The sequence below is a fragment of the Protopterus annectens genome, chromosome 14.part0 (assembly GCF_019279795.1).
Source record: "Protopterus annectens isolate FY-2018-M chromosome 14.part0, PAN1.0, whole genome shotgun sequence".
Lineage (NCBI taxonomy): Eukaryota > Metazoa > Chordata > Ceratodontiformes > Protopteridae > Protopterus > Protopterus annectens.
The window spans coordinates 416,996,247-417,014,568 of NC_056748.1; the positions used below are offsets into that span (position 1 = coordinate 416,996,247).

The 18,322-nt window shown below is 38.3% G+C and overlaps 1 protein-coding gene across 1 annotated transcript in view; it reads left to right on the top strand.

Annotated features, from left to right (window-relative positions):
• Window positions 1–18,322, top strand: part of DHX32 (DEAH-box helicase 32 (putative)) — a 507,915-nt gene that overhangs the window by 409,781 nt on the left and 79,812 nt on the right. The window contains exon 10 of the mRNA XM_044056183.1: window positions 6,274–6,464. Within this exon, the coding sequence (XP_043912118.1) occupies window positions 6,274–6,464 (191 nt within the window). The remainder of the gene's footprint in view (window positions 1–6,273; window positions 6,465–18,322) is intronic.

The window sequence follows — 18,322 nt, forward strand, 5'->3', positions numbered from 1 at the left end:
AAATCCCATTAGGGAAACATCAGTACCTTAACCCTTTGGGAACTTGTTCCCTTTTCAAGCATTCCCTAAGGTACTGGTTTTCTATTTGTAATTTCTTCATTTTCAAACTATCCTTTACCACAGTAAAGTACAATTTCCCTTACGTGCCCACAGAGATCACAGTCAGTCTGGGGTTGGTTGCTTCCTAGCTCCCCAGGTCCCCAATAAGACTCCCCACTGGCACAGCTATAAGGTCCAGATCTCAGCCTAGCTGGCAAGCTAACCTCCAGTACCATCTCTGTCCCACCAGTGCTTTGTGTCCCTGCCCAGGTAGCTGACACACCACACACACTTTGAGATAAGTATTTATACAACTTCACAGACACTCCTGGGAAAGGCTGGCAAAGATTCTCCAGCTGTGCCCCTTTACTAGACTATATGGTAGTAATTACTGCCACCACCAGATAATACTTATCAGCTACCCAAAGGCCCTTAAAAGGGTGTGCAACTATTACTGTGCAATATTATTATCCAATTGGTAATGTGACTAATCAGTCTAAGGGTTATTAGAGTGGCATTGTACAATAAACTCTATAAATATGTAATGTACTCTAGAGCTTAACTTAACTCTACACAAACCAGCCACAGGTAAAAGGTTTTTAAAATATTTAATAATAAATAATTAAAACACAAGACAATACCACTACACCACAATGCTATCCAAGAGTTCAGAGATCACACAGAAACTTAAAACAATGCAGTAGGAAAGTTCGGATATAACAGAAAAATACTTAGTCTAAACTTTATAGTCCTAGCTATTTCTACAGGAAAACATACTTCTAAAATACTACTTACATAAAGAGAGCATAAGGCAGTGCTGCAGGCTGGATATCAAGATCAAAATGCTTACAGTCTCTCTCTGAACAATAATTTTTTAAATCATAAACACATGTCTGCTGGGCCCTCCCAGATTACATATTTTTGACACATAGGTTTTCCCAGTATACATATTACATCATTTTGACATTTAGTCTGGAGTTCCCAGGCCAACAGGCTACATTATTTAGCAAGTTAACACCTGCTCAGGAAACTACAACAATAAAAGACATTTCACATGTACACTCTAGTAATTATTCCTTAAGTTAAAACAATATAAAGAATGTGTTCAGTTAGCCTCTTTGGCACCACTACTTAGATCAAAGGATATACAAGACATAATTTTTAACTTCAAAGAACATTTGAAATGCTTGGCTTAGTTTTCCTTACAACAGATGGCAGTGTTGCTACAATCTTGAAGTTCACATTTTACAGTGTTTTCTTTCATTTAAGAAACAAGCCTGTATTTTACATTTATATTTACAAATGATAGAATTATGTATCAAATTCTATTTGATTAGGCTGGCAGCCTTCACCCACCCCCCCATCCTCCCAATCTTCACAGTAGTCATATAAACTTGCTGTTGGTAAAATATAAAATAGCTTTAGAAGGTTTAAAGATGAAATATATGAAAAATTAGCATAAAGAGCTGGATGAGATGGACCATTTTCTGAGATCTGATTATAAGAGTTAACAGGGACGTGATGCTAGGATGTTGTAATAGGTATGATTTTAAAGGTGTAGAAATAATAAAGCTCCATCTGAGATACTGTAATTTTTCACTGTGTTGCAATCGGAACCATAAATGCTTATCAGACCCAGAGGGAGAGTTTATCCTAGGGATGTACATGATCTGCCTATCATTTTTATAACTGGCTAAGTGAACTGATCCCTAGACTTCACTTATGCTTTCCAAGCAGGACCAAGGCCATAGGACCATACATTAATTGTAATCCATTGTACATAGCTTAATGGCCGTTATTAACTGGTTAAGTCAAATGGTAATCATGGACGCTCTTCAGTCAGAATCCAGGCTAGAAGAGCAAGAGTAAATATAATACATAGAGTGAGTTAGAGCAACCTAACAAAATACATGTTTAGGGGAGAAGGGAAGAAAGCTGAATAGCCAAATAAAACCCACACGGACACAGGGAGAACATGTAAATATAGCATTTTTATAGCCAATTACAAATGAATAATACATACAAACATGAACAAACTTTTAGAGTCATAAACACTCTTTCAATGCAATTTCATGTTAAAATGTAAAGGGGTACTACATAAGAAGCCACCCAGAAAACTGGTGGCTCTTCCTTGGGATCTTAATTCTGTGTTAGGGAAACTAACTCTTGCTCCATTTGAAGCAGTTCATCTGACTGACTTGAGGTTAACATGGAAAACAGATTTTCTAATTGCTGTGACCTCTGCAAGAAGAGTTTCTGAGTTGCAAACTCTTATGGTAGGTCAACCTTATCTCATCTTTCACAGAGACATGGTTTCTTTCAGAACTAATCCTTGTTTTAAACCTAAAGTGGTATCAGTGTTTACTTTAAGCAAAACTATCCATCTCCCTGTTTTCTTTTACGAAACCAAAGATGAGGGAGAAAGGATACTTTAGACTTTGGATGTTGACAGACAACTCTGGTACTATCTTGACAGAACAAAATCTTTCAGAACTTCTGATCAGTTGTTCATTTCTTGCAAAGGTAAGAAAAAAGGAAAATCTGTGTCACAGCAGACTTCCAAATGGTTGTCTCATACCTTTTGTTATTCCTGCTCCAATAAAACTATTACAGACGGGGTCAAGACTCATTCTATCAGGTCCTTGCGAAAGGGCTGGAGTCTAGAAGTATTCTAGAAGCAGCAACTTGGTCCTCTGTGCATACATTTTCAAAGCACTATAATCTAGATTCCTTCTCTTGGTCTAGGACAAGCTTTACTAGAACCATTCTCCAAGGGGTCCAGTACCCTTCCCCTTCCATATCCTCATTATTCTAAGTATGTTAGCCTATCCACAAAGCTTAGACTACTGCAACAGTGCTCATTTGAATACCTGCTGTTATGGCAAGTTTACATGCACAACTGTACTATCCTTGTAGTTCATTTCTAGAGAAAGAAAGGTTACTGAGTTTGCTTAGCACTAGCTGTAGTGCCTTCAGTATGTTATCTGCATGTCTTCCCTGTCTTCACTTGTGTTTTCTTGGTACAGCCATAGCTGGTGCATCTTGCAGCTGGTACCATTTTCCAATATGGCACCCACCAGCTAAGCTAAGTACACAAAAACAAAAGTTTGTTCAATTCCAATCTCAGCCAGATCCCATTTCTGCACTCCCTGTGGAGCAAAAAAATTGCATTCCCAAGTTACCCAGCACCTAACCTCAGTAGGAAGCAAGCCAAGTTCCACTTCTATACCCTTCAACTCCAAGTTGAGGGGGAAAAAAGGTCCTTTAAAAACTGTATGTGTGACCTGATCCATTTGTAGCAAGCAGTTTGCTATGGCTCATGCCTCACATGAAGCACTGAAGCACTTCAGTCCTGCAGACAGTCCTTACCATAACAACAGTATTCATTTCTGTTCCAGTACTACTCAAATAGTCAATCGGCATCTCCTGTTCATGATCCTAGTACCTTGCACCTGGGGCAGCTGACCCCTTTACCCCACCAAAGCTACACCTCTGCTGCGCACGGTACACCATTTTCCTCCTACAGCCTAAAGGCATTCTGTAGATGTATTGGCACCTCTAAGTTATCGTTGGGTGTGAATGAGTATAATATGGAAAATGTTTTTTCATTGGATTACTACACAAGTTGAATATGACTTAACAGTACTGGAAAAATGACCATCTTAACCTGATTAAAAGTTCACACTGTGAGAATCTCCTTATTCATTTTAGAATATAAACAGTCAGTAGCTTAAAAGAGAATTGTGTTAAATGCAGAATGGAATCAATGCTGGAAGTTATTTAAAATGTAGCAACTATTAACAAACATGGACATTTGTATATTTATTTGCTTGAATTTATTTACTGGAGTAGAACAGTAATCACCATGGACCATTTTTAGATTCAACCCAAGGTACATAAAAAAAAGCAATGTAATGCAGAGGAATAAATCAAAACACTAACCAAGCCATTGTCAAATTAGTACTGATAGACTACTATAAATAATTTAGAAAATTTTAGGACGGGCATGTTAATGTATTACCACTAAAATTCAGTACAACATCTTTCTTTGAGTATAACTGCTTCTGGAATCCAGGGGTACACTTTTTAATACACTCAGTAGTTCTGCTCCAAATGTATTTTTTTAACTATCAGTTAATGCTCTTTTATGTGAAACCTCATTATAGATAAATAAGTATATACTTTTAGTGATTTATAAATAATGTCATGACTTTCCTTTTCATATTTTTGATAAATATAAACACAGACAGCCACTGTATAATATTTAGAAATCTGCCTGGTATAACATACTGAAAAGAAATTTGCTAAAACACAATTTAGTGAAAACACACTCTGCCTGTATAGAAAGAAGCAAACCCATATCTCCATTTTGAACATAAATAATCAGCTTTTCTAGTATACCAAATTCTGTAAGGAAAATTACCGAATTCATTGAATGCAATTTTGATAATAAATCTTGTTCATAGGTGTTTACTAGGCTAACAACCACAAGGGCCTTTTTAAGCCAGCCATGCACCCCAAATCTCCGACAAATTCTGATCCCCTTGATAACTGTAAGCAGGGGCTTGGGAGATGAAACAGTTACAAGTTGCCTGTGTCCATTAGAGACATAGGTGCCTAACAAGGGATGAATTTCCTGTTCCCCACCCAATTGTCCAGGTTGCACTTGAATTGGGTTAGGGAGGAACTCTGTTTCACATGGATAGGAAGCCTGTTCCAGAGATGGGGTAATCTCTGGGATACATACCTGTCTCTCCAGCAGGTCCTATTTATATCACAGGCAAGGTTTAGGTCTTTAGAACAGGTAATTCTACTGCTGTTTGTTTTGCGGATAATCAGGAGGTCCATCAGAGTGGGGTCTGACAACACTCTGTATGTCAGGCATAGATCTCCCCCTCAAAAACCTGTAGGAGACAGAATACTGGGATAGAGCCTTGAGGTGGTCTGCATAGGACATTTTATTTAAGTCCCGTATTCTTTTAGTGAGGAACCTCTGTGGACGTTTCAATTGTTGGATAAGCCTGATTAGATACGTACATACCAAAGGGGGCATTGTACTCAATCACAGGTCTGATGAATGCAGAGTACAGTGGAACAATGAATTCCTTGGACTTAGATGCCATACCTTTGTTTATAAGTTGTTCAACATAAAATGATTTCCTCACTACTGTAGACACATGATGGTCAAAGGCTAGATTACTATCTATGTGTGTCCCTAAATCCCTGACTACTGGGTCAACTCTAAGGGTTGTGTTGTCAATAGAATAGTTACCAGGAATAGATGACTTCCCGAAGAATACTATTATGCATTTCATGGCATTTAGTTTTAGTCCATAGCTCTGACACCAGTTGTTTGTCTGTGTCAAGCCCTCCTGGAGAACATTTGTGTCAGTGTGGGATTTAAAGACAACTCCTAATTTGCAATCATCTGTAAACAGCCAGAGACCACTGACATTGGCCTTGACTTCAGAGAAGTAAATGCCAAAAAGGAGTGGTCCAAGGACTGATCCCTGATGGACTCCACTTATGACTGGCCTCTTTGTAGAGGTGGACTCCCCAATTCTAACTTCCTGGGTCCTGTCTATGAGCCAGTTGGCTATCCACTGGGTGACATATGAGTTTGTACCTTACCTTTTGAGTTTGTCAACAATGCTTGAGGGGGTATTGTGTGAAATGCCTTGGCCAGGTCAAGGTAGGTAGTGTGAAACATTTTGCCCTTATCCATTTCTTTGGTGACCTTCTCAAAGAAGTCCACCAGGCTGAGTAGGCATGATCTGCACTTGATGAAACCAAACTGGGTTAGGTACAGTGTCTGGAGGTTTACAATATCACCATCGATCATTTCCATGATAATTCTTTCCATGGCTTTACATATATGCTCAGTAAACTACATCTAACTGGTGTCTACTTTCTTAAACTCATCTGCTCCCTACACTTTAAATATAATTTGTCATGCTGCTGGTCAGATGTAAGTACCAGCAGTTACTTTGTTATTAAAGACTTGTGCATGGTATTCTTTAACACTTGACCAGTAATTTGTATGGCTATGTCCAAACTATAAAAATAAACTGTAATCAAATTTGCAATTCAACCATTTAATCTAGTTACTACTGGTTATGGGGGATACATTTAAATGATTATACTCACATAATTGTTTTAATATCGGATTTGAGTTAATGTATAAATATCACTGAATATGATGACGTCATACCTGTCTTACATTGTACTTCGTAGGTTGCTCGTGAAGTAGACGGATCAGGAAATTATATCATGCTAAACCACAAGCAAGCAGCTCAGTTGCACCCTCTGTCTGGATATTTAACAATGAAGGGAAGCCAAGGACTACCAGAATGGGTTATTTTCCAGGAATTTACTATATCAGAAAGCAATTACATAAAAACTGTTTCACACATTTCACCAGACATGTAAGTAGATATTTATATATTTCACTAACAAAGTGCTCAAAGTAAGCAAAATATTTCAAAATATTTAAAAAAAATACTAACAGCAGCATTCCTTAGCTTGGAAACAATTCTGTGAGTTATACATTTTTCTTTTTCTTACTGCTGCATCTTAGCAGTATGCCAAGCCTTATTTACAATGTTAAAGAATTACTCACCTAAATAATCCTTCCTCAGGCTGAAGTGGATACATTTAACAGATTGAAATTGCATGCAGCTTCTTAGATCTCGGCTTTTTTCCAGATTCACATACTTTTGCAGAATAGTGTGAAAGTTCATGGATTAACAGAGATTTAACTTCAAGTGTCACTCTGCCACTATTCTTATGCAACAGCAACCTCAAAGCTTGAATAAGAAAGTAGGAGGTTGTTGGGTGCAGACCCCATATGAGGTGTGTGAGGAGTTTATTAAGAAGTTTATTAAGAATTTCTCTGAAGTACAGGCTAACACAGAAGATCTTTGGCTAACTAAATTCGCAGATGACTGCAAACTAGGAGCCATAATCGAAACTCCTAACGATATGGACATTCTACAAAAGGGCCTCACTGAGACAGATGCCTGGTGTCAAAGCCATGGTCTCAAGCTCAATGCCAAAAAGTGCATTGTTATCCCCTTTGGTAAAAACTCTGTACCCATGAACTACCACACAGGCGGTAGTCTACTTAACACTGAAAGTGTGATAAGAGACCTTGGGACACAGGTGGACAGTAGTCTCTCCTTTGATAATCACATTGCCACAGTGGTCAGAAAATCCTTCTACGTGGCACACCTCATCACAAAAGGTTTCTCATCCAGAAAAAAAGAGGTCATTGTTCCCCTCTACTCATCACTCATTAGACCCATTATAGAGTACAACGCCCCTTTTGGTATGTACCTCACAAGACATCTACAACAACTGGAAAGGCCGCAGAAATACCTCACAAAGAGGATTAATGGCCTCAAACAGCTGCCCTACTCAGACCGTCTAAAAAAACTCCAGCTTTACTCCATCACATATCGCCTACTCAGAGGTGATCTCTGCCTAACATACAAAGCTATGTCAAACCCAGAGCTGTTGGACATGCTCCACTTAAAGAAATCCCAATCCCTCCGAGCTACACATTCTAGGGACCTAAACCTTGTCACCACAATAAACAGAACACGCTGGAGGGATAGATTCCTGTCCCAGAGACTTCCCATACTCTGGAACAGACTACCTATCTATGTCAAACAGAGCTCCTCATTAGCACTCTTCAAGAAAAATCTTGATGATTGGATGGGCAATAGGAAATTCACCCCGGGGATCACTTCTGTGGTTCTGCTTGGCAGGGGCACAGGAAAATAATTTTCTTGGGTGGCGAAAGCCAGGGTACTTTTCTGGCTAGGCTTGTATAGGCCCTAGGGCCAATAGCCTAGTACCTACCTATGAGCATAAAAATAAGGGTCTCTAAAGTAGTTTTTGTATATACTAGTGCTTTGCACAAGGTCAGTGGAGTGGGCCACTGAAGGTTCAGGAGTAAGAACTGAAATCTTGAAAGGCAATGTTTCAAAGGCTAGAATCAAACTATCAGAATAAATCCAAAATCAATAGCTAACATTACTGAAGTCACTTTAAATACACTTATAAAAATGCTAGTTGTTATACCTTAAAGTCAAACCATTCTTCCAGACTGTGTTTACACGCTGGCTTGTCATAACAACATAAGAACAACTCAAAGCATCATACCTGGATTTTTTTTTCTGTAAAGGAAGCATAATTGATTTTTGAAAGAATGATTGTCTAGCTTTTTGTGCTCACTGATGCTTATTGGTGAGAAAGACAGAGAGAGCAAAAACTAACACATTTACTATTCCAAAGTGACTTTCGTACTGGTTGTATAATAAATACAATCAAGCTACATTATAAATCTGTTATAATCCTTATATATTTGTGATGGAGTTGCTTACAGGATAATAGTCCAGGTGCAGCAAAAATTCAAGAAAAGTGACAATACACTTAATTCCAAAATGAAAGATAGTGATAAACTACAGTTTTTTTGGTTGATCTGAAAATGTCTTCTGACAGGGTTGAATACAATCCCCTAATGAAAGAATGTCAAGCAATAAGTCTACATCTGTAAGTGAGCAGTCTCCTGGTTCACTACAGTCACGTAAGTCATGCTCTGATTTAACATAACAAGTACATATTTCTACTATGTAAGATCAAATGTCACCTGCAGTAGAATAACTCTAGTGATCCTGACTACTCAAAACCATATAAACATTTGCCTGACTACCAGAAATCGAAATGCCCCTCCTGCACCCTATATTTGGTGAATAAATCTACCAACCCCCAAACTTACATCCAACTCCACAGTAGTGCAACACTGGGATAGGGAACATTTCTCAAAATAGTACACATCAATCTTTAGAAATCATTGTTTTCTCTCTATCAAGAGTGAACAAGTGACTTATGAGAGCTTGCATTCCAAAGTAACACAGGACAGCTGAGGTACATTCATATCAGCTATCAGTATGTATAACAGTTTAACAGTGATTAATTTTATGTCCACTACTTCTTAAGGTTTGCTCCATTTTACCAATCATCATCTCACTGACAGCCATGTTATCTAAATAAGGAAGTAAAAAAAAAAAAAAAACAATTAGCCAACAGTACTGACTTGTCAATGTCAGTCTCATCATGATAATGTAGAAGGGCACACTAATGGTGTCCATGACGACACATTTAAGCCAAGAAACTCTGAGGTGTTTTTCTCAGATCAAACAACATTTTACACACATTTAAACAGCATTAACATTGTTTTTGGAATTTGCAGCATACAACTTGGTCAACTGCTTGGGGTAACCGATCCCTACAGTTCATATCTTAGCTAACTGATTACTGGCATTTCTAAATGATTCCTGGTGATTCTTGACAGCTTGTAAGCACTTCCGACATCAACTGTTTGCAGAAAGTAACAGGAGTACAGCAGCTGGGGTGGAGGATCAGCACCAAATATTAATGCGCAAGCATTTACACACAGACTTCTGCACTGAATCCCCCCCCCCCCCAAAAAAAAGACAAAACCTTCTCAACATTTAGTTCTGGACACAAACAATATGGTCAGAATTAAACAAATAAGTAAGTAGAAGATACAGTTGTATGACATCTTACCATAACAGTAGATGTCCTAGTTTTCACTGTTGTAGTATTCTTTACTCTTGGGATATCCTTTCAAGAATAGCCTAACATCTGGTCAGCATACCATATGCCTTACACCTTCCAGGTACTGTATGTCCTACGTGCAAGGCATCAGGTAGATATGTGATGTACAGATGCTGAAACCTCGGCACTGAAGTGACCCAGGAGAACCAGAGCAACATCAAAGAAACAACAGCATACCCATCCAGGAGTGGAATCAGTAGGAGATAAGGATAGAATAAGAAACTCCTTGGCCAGCAGTAGGGCAACAGAAAATAATAGGGGGCAGGAGGGAAGGATCGAATACTGCAACAGTGATAAGCAAAACATCTACTGTTATGATAAGATCTTACACAACTGTACTATGTGCTTCCTTATCACTGTTGCAGCATTCTTTACTCTAGGAGAGTAAAAAAGCTACTGGAAAGTATGGGAGAAAGAAGGTAAAGAGTCCACCACAAACCCATGAAGACAGCACTAGCAAATCCTGCCCTGGCTTTGGAAATGACTTCCAACTTAAAATATTTCATAAATGTGTGAATAGAAGACCAAGAAGCAGCTTCCAGGATGGATCTATAATCCAGATGCTTGAAAAAAGTGGAAAAAGCTACTGCCTTTGTAGAGTGAGCATGAACAGAAGAAGGAAGCTACTTGCCATGAAAAGAATAACGAAACAAAATAGCCTTAGAAATCTTGGAGGAGATGGTTTGCCTAGACACTGCCAAAACCAGTTTCTTGGGCATGAAAGGAAACAAAACGTTGCTCAGATTTTCTGATGCATTTTGTCTTATCTGAGTAATATCTGAGCTATCTGTGTAAAACCAAGATGTGTAGTACCCTCTCGTTAGAAGTCTGTGAAAAAAAAAAGAAAAAAGGAGGGAAGATGAATGGATTGATTCAAGGACAAATCATTAACCACCTTGGAAATAAAACGACTGGTACAAAGACTCCCCATCCTTGTGAAAAAACAAAAAAGGAGGAAGTACCTTGAGAGCTTGGGATTAGAAACTCTCTTGGTAAAAGTAACAGCCACCAACAATACAACCTTCTAAGTACAATGCCACACGGAAGAAGAAAAGGCAAGCTCAAAAGGGGACCAAGTCAGATTTTCAAGAACAAAGTTAAGGTCCCAAGAAGGACAAATTGGCTTTCTTAGGGATCTGATATGGACACCTTTTAAGAATTATAGCAAAAAAAGAAGCCAAATGGCTCAAAAACTTGTAAACAGTAATAAAAATAAACAAGCGAGGCACCAAGGCAGTATTTGCATGAAACACTAGTTTATTTAACATTAAACACTGTTAAAGTAAAACCAACTAAGCGCTTTCAACAAGAAACATGAATTGGCTTCATCAGAGTCACTCAATTATGATGCAACTTCCTTTATATACTCTGATTGCTTAAGCAACTATTCAGGATTTTGCTTGTATCAATGAAATTACCCTGACTAAACCTAAAGGCATCAGAAAAATTAAAACAAACTGAAATAGATAAAACAAAATCCACGTCAGCAGAACCAGCAGCAAAAAGTCCAATGTTAAGTATTTTATTAACATCCACTTTTCGTTCAAAAAAAACTGAACTTCTTCAGACAGACATCAAAAGGTAGCAAATGTAAAAAACTCCTTAAATACACAATTAACAACACATGATACATTTGAATGGACCAACCAACTGGTTGAAACACACTGACATCAATGTGTGGGAAAAAGCTGATCTCAAAACTTCTTAAAGTACTACTGCATACAACAGTCAAATCCATGGAAAATGTATTTTAAAACCAAAACAAAGTGGAAATATGTATGAACATAATATTTAAAATGTTTAAAACCAAAAAACGTAGTATATAAAACCTTTTTAATGACAAAAGGTAAAAAGTAAAAAATAGTAAGTGAAAAATACTCATAATAACATTACCTCTGCATGCTTCTAAGTTTCAAAATGCAAGCTAAACTTACTCTGTCATTGAGACCTGGAAGTCTATAAGAACAGAGTTTCAGCTGCCAAATCACTTCTAGGCGCTCTAATAATAGTTGAAAAGGACCCCCCCTGATGTCAAAGGAAACCTGTCCTAACACCCTAAAAGTAAAACTATGCTGAAGGTGGTCATTAACATGTTTCGCCAAAGCATTTTCACACTTGTTTTTCCTAATACAGTATAAATGCTCATAGATTCTTTCATTAAAACCTCTGTCAGTCTTGCCCACATAAAATGCTGGGCAAGACTGGCAGCAAGCCAAATAAACAACCGATCGAGATTTACAGTTGAATCTACCAACAGTGGAGAAAGAAGACCCAGCAATTTTAAAGCTCAAACCAGTGGCAATATGCCTACACATGTTACAACTCTCACATTTGAAAGTGCCCTCTGTTCTAACACGAGTGTCCTTTTTTGTTTCTAATATCCATTTGAGGTTGTCACCCCTCCTATATATAAACCTAGGCAAAGTGCCAAACTTAGCTTGTAAGGCATCATCACACAAGAAAATACTCCGGTTCTTGACAACCACCTCCTTAATTAGGTGAATCTCAGCACTGTAATTAGTGATGAAAGAGATAGAAGTGTCAACTTTCTTGCTGTCTAAAAAGACTTCAGGCATAACTGGATATGGATGTTCTAGTGAACAACTTGTGAATGAACTACTTTGTAAAATAGGTTTATAAACACCCCCATACCTTTTTGTCTGGACCTCAGTAACCAGGTCATGAATAAACCTGTCTGGGTAATCTCTATGTAGGAACAATCCCTTAATGAACTCACATTCTTCTAAAAATAGTTCATCGTTGGTTACCATTCGAGCAGTGCGCACAAGTTGCCCCTTGACTACCCCTCTTTTCTGGTGCCCAGGATGGGCACTGGTGAAGTGTAACATGGTATTAGAGTAAGAACTCTTCCGAAATATTTTAGCCTTAAAGCTACCAGCAGAAATGTCTTTATATAAGTCTACATCCAGATAAGAAATTCTAGAATCAGACTCTACAAATGTAAACTTCAAAAAAGACGTGCTGTAGTTGAGATAGTCCATAAAGGTTCTCACATCATTAACTGAACCTTCCGTCAGTATAAAGATGTCATCCAAAAATCTGGTGTAAAAATCAATTTTGAACTGACCGTTGTAATTGCCAAGCACATGTCTGTGTTCCCATTCGGCCATAACCATGTTGGCAAAACTGGCCCCTACTGGTGAGCCCATGGCTACACCAGTCTTCTGTAAATATATCTCTCCCCTAAATGTTACAAAGTTGTACTTCAAAATGACATCTAACAATTCCTGCACCAATCTGATTTCTACACTGCTAGCATTGTGATGCAATAAACGGTCAGTGACCCAGTCTATCCCTGTAACATGAGGAATAGACGTATAGAGGTCTTTTACATCTATTGTCAAAAATCTATGGCCTCTCTTGAATTCTAAAGCACCTATGGCTTTCAAAAAAGCCCAAGAATCTTTACAAATGTGTGTTTCCTTTTCAACATATTTTTTCAATATGTTGTCCACATACTTGGCTATCGGGTAAGTGATAGAACCCCTAGCGTTAACCAATAGCCTCATGGGGGGGTTGTACACATCTTTATGGATCTTGGGCAATCCGAAAACTGTTGGAATCTTAGGGAACGAAACAGTCAAATATTTCAACACATCTTGTTCTATAACATTTTCTAAAAACAAGTCATTCAAGAAAACATGGATGCACCTATACGCTGCATTCAATTCATTAATGCTAGATAGTGTATAAGCATCCTGCAATAACATGTGGATGAGGCAGTTTTCATAATGACAAGTGTCCATTAGTACTAAACCACCCCCCTTGTCTGGTTTAAGGATCCTGACAGGTAAACTTTTTAAAGTATCCAACAAGTCTACTTCGTCATCAGACAAGTTTTTGTTCGCAAATGCAAATGCAAAAGGCAATTACAACGGTCAGTTCAAAATTGATTTTTACACCAGATTTTTGGATGACATCTTTATACTGACGGAAGGTTCAGTTAATGATGTGAGAACCTTTATGGACTATCTCAACTCTAGCACGTCTTTTTTGAAGTTTACATTTGTAGAGTCTGATTCTAGAATTTCTTATCTGAATGTAGACTTATATAAAGACATTTCTGCTGGTAGCTTTAAGGCTAAAATATTTCGGAAGAGTTCTTACTCTAATACCATGTTACACTTCACCAGTGCCTATCCTGGGCACCAGAAAAGAGGGGTAGTCAAGGGGCAACTTGTGTGCGCTGCTCGAATGGTAACCGACGATGAACTATTTTTAGAAGAATGTGAGTTCATTAAGGGATTGTTCCTACATAGAGGTTACCCAGACAAGTTTATTCATGACCTGGTTACTGAGGTCCAGACTAAAAGGTATTGGGGGTGTTTATAAACCTATTTTACAAATTAGTTCGTTCACAAGTTGTTCACTAGAACATCCATCTCCAGTTATGCCTGAAGTCTTTTTAGACAGCAAGAAAGTTGACACTTCTATCTCTTTCATCACTAATTACAGTGCTGAGATTCACCTAATTAAGGAGGTGGTTGTCAAGAACTGGAGTATTTTCTTGTGTGATGATGCCTTACAAGCTACGTTTGGCACTTTGCCTAGGTTTATATATAGGAGGGGTGACAACCTCAAACGGATATTAGAAACAAAAAAGGAAACTCGTGTTAGAACAGAGGGCACTTTCAAATGTGAGAGTTGTAACATGTGTAGGCATATTGCCACTGGTTCGAGCTTTAAAATTGCTGGGTCTTCTTTCTCCACTGTTGGTAGATTCAACTGTAAATCTCGATCGGTTGTTTATTTGGCTTGCTGCCAGTCTTGCCCAGCATTTTATGTGGGCAAGACTGACAGAGGTTTTAATGAAAGAATCTATGAGCATTTATACCGTATTAGGAAAAACAAGTGTGAAAATGCTTTGGCGAAACATGTTAATGACCACCCTCAGCATAGTTTTACTTTTAGGGTGTTAGGACAGGTTTCCTTTGACATCGGGGGGGGGGTCCTTTTCAACTATTATTAGAGCGCCAGGAAGTGATTTGGCAGCTGAAACTCTGTTCTTATAGACTTCCAGGTCTCAATGACAGAGTAAGTTTAGCTTGCATTTTGAAACTTAGAAGCATGCAGAGGTAATGTTATTATGAGTATTTTTCACTTACTATTTTTTACTTTTTACCTTTTGTCATTAAAAAGGTTTTATATACTATGTTTTTTGGTTTTAAACATTTTAAATATTATGTTCATACATATTTCCACTTTGTTTTGGTTTTAAATCACATTTTCCATGGATTTGACTGTTGTATGCAGTAGTACTTTAAGAAGTTTTGAGATCAGCTTTTTCCCACACATTGATGTCAGTGAGTTTCAACCAGTTTGTTGGTCCACTCAAATGTATCATGTGTTGTTAATTGTGTATTTAAGGAGTTTTTTACATTTGCTACCTTTTGATGTCTGTCTGAAGAAGTTCAGTTTTTTTTGAACGAAAAGTGGATGTTAATAAAACACTTAACATTGGACTTTTTGCTGCTGGTTCTGCTGACGTGGATTTTGTTTTATCTATTTCAGTTTGTTTTAATTTTTCTGTTGCTTCAGTTTGTTTGTTTTGCATCCACTACCAGCAGTTTTAACCGGTAGCAATTATGGAATTGGAAGAAGGTGCTAGTTTGGACAATTCTGCACTGGTTTCTTTCACTAATATGGTCAAAAAGCTTAATGAAAGGATGGATGTGCTTTCTCAACGTTTGGATGGGCTAGTAGCAGTCAAGAGAAGTGCTGATAATTTGGTAGAAGAAGTACTTGGAGCTGATTCAGCTCCTGTGGCGACAACTCACACCAGTGATGGGTCGAATGTCCATGAGGACAGTGGAAGTTCCACCTCAACTGTTTCAAGGGTTCCTGTACATCCTAGACCTACCGGTGAACGTTCCAGGACCAGTTCATCTCTGAGCCGAACTGGAGACCCACTTAATGTTACATCTTGGTTGAATGAGCAACTCCCAGTTTTTGAGAATAGGAACGGGTTTGCGTCCAGCAACACAGGGACACCAGAAGCTCCTTTAGTGGACTTTTTGAAGACCTTGGACCACAAATCTTTAAAGGTAAAGAAGCTTCAGTTAGAGATTTCCTATTTCAATGAATGTAAAAAAGTGGGGGTTGTGCCAAAGGGCTTGCGCTCTTGGCAGTACCCCACTGGACTGATAGCTGGTTCAGAGTTCCACAGTGAGCTGATCAGTTTGTTTGATAGACATGGACATGAGTTAATGGATTTAATGGCTAAATTCTATCAGAAATTTATAGACCAGTTGAGTGGTGAAATTGAAATTTTGGACACTAATATCAAGTCACATGTAGATTTCAACAGGTACAATTATGAGTATAAACAAATTTTCTCAACTACAGACCAACAGATATCTCGTAACATGGAGATGAAAATGAAAAAACTGAAAAGAGACATAGATGCATACAACAAACTAACTGCATATCCCTCCCGCCCCATTCTCAGAGTGTTGCCGACAGTCTAGGTGCTCCTATTAACCTAACTAATGGGGTTATGAGGCAGACAGCTATTTCCAGTAGGCCGGTCATCGGAGAGGGTGTGGAGGATGTTGTTCCTACAGAAAATTTTGTAACTGATGGTGGTAGGGATGAGGAGATTTCTTGTTCTACACCGTCTTTTTCCTCGAACCGGGGACAGAACCACCAGAGGTTTTACAACACGAGGAGCCATTACAGGAACAACAGCAAGAAACCTTTTCAGAAGTAACAAGAAGGACAAATCCTGACATTATCAGTAACAGTTTTGGAGACTTTTTTGTTTATAACTATTCGAGTTTTACAATTACTATGGAGATGTCTGATTTATTTTCAAAAGGTCTTACCTTTGTTCCATGGAGACGTTTTAACTTAGCATGCACACTACTTGATTTGAAGTTGTTTATACGTAGGTTGAATTTATTGTCAATTTTTGGTAACACTGCTTTAGACAAAAAAACTTTGAGAGTCCCAAGTACATTCAACCCCCCTATCCATCCTTTACTTTTTTTTTATTTGAACACTTGCGTGAAACTGAAATTAGAAACTTGGTTAACTGTTCTAGGACATTTACGAACAAAAACTTGTCTGATGACGAAGTAGACTTGTTGGATACTTTAAAAAGTTTACCTGTCAGGATCCTTAAACCAGACAAGGGGGGTGGTTTAGTACTAATGGACACTTGTCATTATGAAAACTGCCTCATCCACATGTTATTGCAGGATGCTTATACACTATCTAGCATTAATGAATTGAATGCAGCGTATAGGTGCATCCATGTTTTCTTGAATGACTTGTTTTTAGAAAATGTTATAGAACAAGATGTGTTGAAATATTTGACTGTTTCGTTCCCTAAGATTCCAACAGTTTTCGGATTGCCCAAGATCCATAAAGATGTGTACAACCCCCCCATGAGGCTATTGGTTAACGCTAGGGGTTCTATCACTTACCCGATAGCCAAGTATGTGGACAACATATTGAAAAAATATGTTGAAAAGGAAACACACATTTGTAAAGATTCTTGGGCTTTTTTGAAAGCCATAGATGCTTTAGAATTCAAGAGCGGCCATAGATTTTTGACAATAGACGTAAAAGACCTCTATACGTCTATTCCTCATGTTACAGGGATAGACTGGGTCACTGACCGTTTATTGCATCACAATGCTAGCAGTGTAGAAATCAGATTGGTGCAGGAATTGTTAGATGTCATTTTGAGGTACAACTTTATAACATTTGGGGGAGAGATATATTTACAGAAGACTGGTGTAGCCATGGGCTCACCAGTAGGGGCCAGTTTTGCCAACATGGTTATGGCCGAATGGGAACACAGACATGTGCTTGGCAATTACAACGGTCAGTTCAAAATTGATTTTTACACCAGATTTTTGGATGACATCTTTATACTGACGGAAGGTTCAGTTAATGATGTGAGAACCTTTATGGACTATCTCAACTCCAGCACGTCTTTTTTGAAGTTTACATTTGTAGAGTCTGATTCTAGAATTTCTTATCTGGCTGTAGACTTATATAAAGACATTTCTGCTGGTAGCTTTAAGGCTAAAATATTTCGGAAGAGTTCTTACTCTAATACCATGTTACACTTCACCAGTGCCCATCCTGGGCACCAGAAAAGAGGGGTTGTCAAGGGGCAACTTGTGTGCGCTGCTCGAATGGTAACCGACGATGAACTATTTTTAGAAGAATGTGAGTTCATTAAGGGATTGTTCCTACATAGAGGTTACCCAGACAAGTTTATTCATGACCTGGTTACTGAGGTCCAGACTAAAAGGTATGGGGGTGTTTATAAACCTATTTTACAAAGTAGTTCGTTCACAAGTTGTTCACTAGAACATCCATCTCCAGTTATGCCTGAAGTCTTTTTAGACCGCAAGAAAGTTGACACTTTTATCTCTTTCATCACTAATTACAGTGCTGAGATTCACCTAATTAAGGAGGTGGTTGTCAAGAACTGGAGTATTCTCTTGTGTGATGATGCCTTACAAGCTAAGTTTGGCACTTTGCCTAGGTTTATATATAGGAGGGGTGACAACCTCAAACGGATATTAGAAACAAAAAAGGACACTCGTGTTAGAACAGAGGGCACTTTCAAATGTGAGAGTTGTAACATGTGTAGGCATAT